Source organism: Nerophis lumbriciformis, linkage group LG03 (genome assembly GCF_033978685.3).
Source record: "Nerophis lumbriciformis linkage group LG03, RoL_Nlum_v2.1, whole genome shotgun sequence".
In the NCBI taxonomy this organism is placed as follows: domain Eukaryota; kingdom Metazoa; phylum Chordata; class Actinopteri; order Syngnathiformes; family Syngnathidae; genus Nerophis; species Nerophis lumbriciformis.
In genome coordinates, this window is record NC_084550.2 from 26,831,501 (window position 1) to 26,837,500 (window position 6,000).

Genomic DNA, 6,000 nt, shown 5'->3' on the forward strand with positions numbered 1-6,000 from the left:
GGGATCTTAGCTTGCACTTTGAGCAGTGCGTCTGACTTTCACCGTCTTTAGCGGCCAAAGACGTCCGCTCTGCAGGGAAGCGAGGGCTGCATTTATCCACGAAAACAACGTCCTATAATGTATATCTTAGTCGGCAGATGCTGTGGTGTAGCATGTAGTGCGAATTAAGTGATACAGATGTAAGGCTTCTACAACGCCAAACACATGAGGAGTAGAGATGGGACATTCGCGAACGAATCAAATCTTTTGAACGGCTCTTTTAAAGTGAAGGAAGAGAACCGATTCCTGGTTGTGAGCCGGTCGTTTGGGAGACGTTTTGTATATATATATATATATATATATATATATATATATATATATATATATATATATATATATATATATATATATATATATATGTATATATATATATATATATATATATATATATATATATATATATATATATATATATATATATATACATATATATATATATATTATATAGTATATATATGTATATATACAGTATATATATGTACACGTACATATATTCACACACACATGTGTGTATATATATATATATATACATATACATATATACATGTATATATATATATATATATATATATATATATACATATATATACATGTGTGTGTGAATATATGTACGTGTACATATATATTTATATGTATGTGTGTGTATACTATATATATATATATATATATATATATATATTATAGTGTATATATATATGTATGTATACAGTATATATATATACTGTATATATATATACACATATATATATATATATTATAGTATATATGTATATATACAGTATATATATGTACACGTACATATATTCACACACACGTATATATACATATATATATATATATATATATATATATATATATATATATATATATACATATACATATATACATGTATATATATATATATATATATATATATACATATATATACATGTATGTATATATATATATATATACATACATGTGTGTGTGAATATATGTACGTGTACATATATATTTATATATATGTGTGTGTGTATACTATATATGTATACATATGTACATACATATACATATATATATAAACTGTATATATACATACATACTATATATATACTGTGTATATACATATATAAAGATATATATGTATGTGGGGCAGCACGGTGGTAGAGGGGTTAGTGCATCTGCCTCACAATACGAAGGTCCTGAGTAGTCTTGGGTTCAATCTTTCTGTGTGGAGTTTGCATGTCCTCCCCGTGACTGCGTGGGTTCCCTCCGGGTACTCCGGCTTCCTCCCACTTCCAAAGACATGCACCTGGGGATAAGTTGATTGGCAACACTAAATTGGCCCTAGTGTGTGGATGTGAGTGTGAATGTTGTCTGTCTATCTGTGTTGGCCCTGCGATGAGGTGGCGACTTGTCCAGGGTGTACCCCGCCTTCCGCCCGATTGTAGCTGAGATAGGCTCCAGCGCCCCCCGCGACCCCAAAGGGAATAAGCGGTAGAAAATGGATGGATGGATGGATATATGTATGTGTGTGTGTGTGTATATATGTATATATATATATATATATATATATATATATATATACAGTGTATATATATATATATATATATATATATATATATACATATATAATCAGTTTGTATTTTGTCGCGCTTGCAATATTTTGTTCCCCTTGATAAAAAAAAAATTGTATACAATAAATTGTAGTTATATTTCCCTACAAATACTGTCAAACTGAAAAATAAATAAATAATGAATGATAACATTTAAAAAAAGTAAAAAATAAAATTGTCATATAACCGTACTATGTATTTATATATATATATATATATATATATATATATATATATATATATATATATATATATATAAAATCCGTTTTTATTTTGTCGCGCTTGCAATATTTTGTTCCCCTTGATTAAAGAAATACTTTGTATACAATAAATTGTAGTTATATTACCCCACAAATACTGCTGACAAACTAAAAAAAATAATAATAATGAATGATGAATAAAATAATAAATAATATATAAAATTGTCATATAACCGCACTATATATATACACTATCATTTTATATATATATATATATATATATATATATATATATATATATATATATATATATATATATATATTTTTATATATATATATATATATATACATATATATATATATATATATATATATATATATATATATATATATATATACACACATATATATGTGTGTGTGTGTGTGTATATATGTGTATATATATATATATATATATATATATATATATATATATAAAATCAGTTTGTAATTTGTTGCGCTTGCAATATTTTCTTCCCCTTGATTAAAAAAAATACTTATACAATTAATTGTAGTTACATTTCCCCCAGAAATACTGCTGACGAACTAAAAAAAATAAAAATAATGAATGATAAACAAAATAAATAAAATTGTCATATAATCGTAGTATATATATATACTATCGTAATATACATATTTACAGACATACATATTTATATATAAAATTTGAAATATACATATATATTTTTAATAATTATTTTTGTATTGTATTGATGTATTGAACAAAGAACAATCGTAATGAACAAAGAACCTATTTTTTGTAAGGTTTGGAAATTGATCTAATTTACACACTGTGAGCATGATGTTTTCCTTTATTCATTTACTATTCCATGTCCCAGAAGTAGGCTGTCCTCACCTTTGGAGTTCCCGGAGTGATGGTTCCATCCTTGGAAGAAGGGTTCTTACTGCTGTTGGAGAGACAAAAAAACCCCACAACAATAGTTCAGTTCAGGGATGTTGATGTATGTTTACTTTATTTTCCAGGCTTTAAACATTTTCAAATCACCATACAATCCTGAAATTTGAAATACCAAATTATATCAGGTCAATTATCTTTAATTATGCTCTGATTGGGAGTATGCGCGACTTTTACGGATGTGACCCAATTCAAACAACCTTCCCTAGTCATGGTACAAAAAAAACCTAAATCCAACTAACACACATAGTCAAGTACAACACAACCCGCTCACTGAACTTTGTGGACATTATAAAAATGCAACGTAAAAATAAAAAATGACAGTTTTAAATCCATCGCAAAGCATGATGGGAAAAATGCCAAAAACTCTCCACACTTATACACGTTTTAGCTGCTTGATATTTCTGACTGATTAGAAAACTTTAAGGAGGTCGTCATGGAAATAAATGAGATAAAAGTCAAACTTTCACGTACTCTTAATATCAAATTATATTATAATAAATATTATATATATATATATATATATATATATATATATATATATATATATATATATATATATATATATATATATATATATATTACTTTACGGTCGGCTTTCGGCCCTCGACCAAATTTTTTTAGCTCAGCGCGGCCCCCCCAGTCAAAAATTATATATGTATGTGTGTATGTATGTATGTATGTATATATGTATGCATGTATGTATGTATGTATGTATGTAGGAATGTGTATATATGTGAGTGAATTGCAGTATGTATGTATGTATGTATGTATGTATGTAGGTATGTATGTGGGTATATATGTGAGTGTATTGCAGTATTTATGTATGCATGTATGTATGTATATATGTATGCATGTATGTATGTATGTATGTATGTAGGAATGTGTATATATGTGAGTGAATTGCAGTATGTATGTATGTAGGTATGTATGTGGGTATATATGTGAGTGTATTGCAGTATTTATGTATGCATGTATGTATGTATGTACGTATGTGTATACATGAGTGTATTGCAGTATGTATGTATGTATGTATGTATGCATGTATGTATGTATGTATGTATGTATGTATGTATGTATGTATGTATGTATGTATGTATATATGCATGCATGTATGTATGTATGTATCAGTGACATGCGGTGAGGTTGATGGCTGGTGAGGCACTGACTTCATCACAGTCAGATTTACAAACATATGAACCCTAAAGAGTATCTTTAGGGTTCATATGATTGATTGGCAGCAGTTAACGGGTTATGTTTAAAAGCTCATACCAGCATTCTTCCCTGCTTGGCACTCAGCATCAAGGCTTGGAATTGGGGGTTAAATCACCAAAAATTATTCCCGGGCGCGGCGCCGCTGCTGCCCACTGCTCCCCTCACCTCCCAGGGGGTGAACAAGGGGATGGGTCAAATGCAGAGGACACATTTCATTACACCTAGTGTGTGTGTGACAATCATTGGTACTTTAACTTAACTTTAACTTTACACATACAAACTGTAGCACACAAAAAAGCACATTTAATAAAAAAAACGTTATTATGGTCTTACCTTTACTTAGAAATGAAGTCCATGCGCCGCAACTAAAGCCCTCACTTAAACTTTCCACGTGCAAGATTGAATCTATTTAAAAAAGTGTAACCGAGGGTTTATAAATGTCGCCTATACTGTATGAAACTACAAAATAACAAACACGGAGGCTCCAGTTTACACGAGGACCACTTTATTTACCTTCTTTCAAAAACCTCTGCAACGTGACATCACTTCCTCTCTTAGCGCCTTCAAAATAGGAGCTCAAGGCATATACTGTATAACAGCGCATAACAGGAACTTAACATCACAAAGAGGAAAGCCCATGAAAATAGGTTACAAAAGTTATTTAATAAGAAGCCAAAAAGTGCAAAAACAATAATGTTCGTGTTGGACGAGTTGTGAATTAGGTACACCTGCAGTCTGCAGGTGTATATAATGTTGTGTCCCTGCAGTCATTCACAACTCCTCCAACACCAACATTATTGTTTTTGCACTTTTTGGCTTCTTATGAAATATATTTTTTAAATAGATTCAATCTTGCACGTGGAAAGTTTAAGTGTGGACTTTAGTTGATATAACAATTCTACGGCGGGGGTGCAGGAGGCGAGCCTCAGCCAGTGCGTCTTTTGCAGCCGTTTTATGATCGCTCAGCACAAGAAATACTTTACACACATACAGTTGTTGACAAAATACACTGTACATTATATACCTCAGCTAACTAAACTATGGAAATGTATAATATAGTTCATATAGCAATACAGTCTCACTGCACAGCAGGCCAGCAGTTAGCCGAGTCATTGCGCAATCCATGTTGAGGCACTGAGTGACGTGCCTCAACTGGCTGCTGTTCACCGCACCGTCTCTTCTCAGTATTTAAACGGCAAATGTGAAAATTCAGCGATTTTGAATAAAAATAATCTAAAACTGGTGAAGTTAAATGGAAAATAACTTTATAGTATAATCACTGGATACATATAACAATTTTTTTTTTTTTTCTTTTTACATTTTTTTTCTTTCCATGATGGCAGGTGAGGCGGGGCCTCACCTGCCATCACTAATATGTATGTATGCATGCATGTATGTATGTGCATATGTATGCATGCATGTATGTATGTATGTACGTACGTACATACATATGTACGTATGTATGTATGCATGTATGTATGTATGTATGTATGTATATATGCATGTATGTATGTATGTATGTATGTATGTATGTATGTACGTACGTATGTATATATATGTGAGTGAATTGTAGTATGTATGTATGTATATATTTATGTATGTATGCATGCATCCATGCATGTACAGTATGTATGCATGTATGTATGTATGTATGTATGTATGTATGTGTATGTATGTATGTATGTATGTATGTATGTATATATGTATATATGTGAGTGTATTGCAGTATGTACGTACATTTGTATGCAGCTATTATTTGTGTGCTTTAGGTGTGTGCGTGTGCGTGTGCGTGTGCGTGTGTGTGTGTGTGTGTGTGTGTGTGTGTGTGTGTGTGTGTGTGTGTGTGTGTGTGTGTGTGTGTGTGTGTGTGTGACAGTCTCACAGGCGGCCAACAAAGAGAGTAAACATGGGTGACACAGTCAAGCTGCCGTGTAATGCAGGGAAATCAGCCATGGATGCTCTCTCTCTCTCTCTCTCTCTCTCTCTCTCTCTCTCT

The 6,000-nt window shown here is 31.3% G+C and overlaps 1 protein-coding gene across 7 annotated transcripts in view; it reads right to left on the bottom strand.

Moving 5' to 3' along the window:
- Window positions 1–6,000, bottom strand: part of rnf220a (ring finger protein 220a) — a 482,952-nt gene that overhangs the window by 85,692 nt on the left and 391,260 nt on the right. For all 7 annotated transcript variants that reach the window (XM_061936166.2, XM_061936135.2, XM_061936152.2 and 4 more), the window contains one exon: window positions 2,730–2,781. In XM_061936166.2, the coding sequence (XP_061792150.2) occupies window positions 2,730–2,781 (52 nt within the window). The remainder of the gene's footprint in view (window positions 1–2,729; window positions 2,782–6,000) is intronic.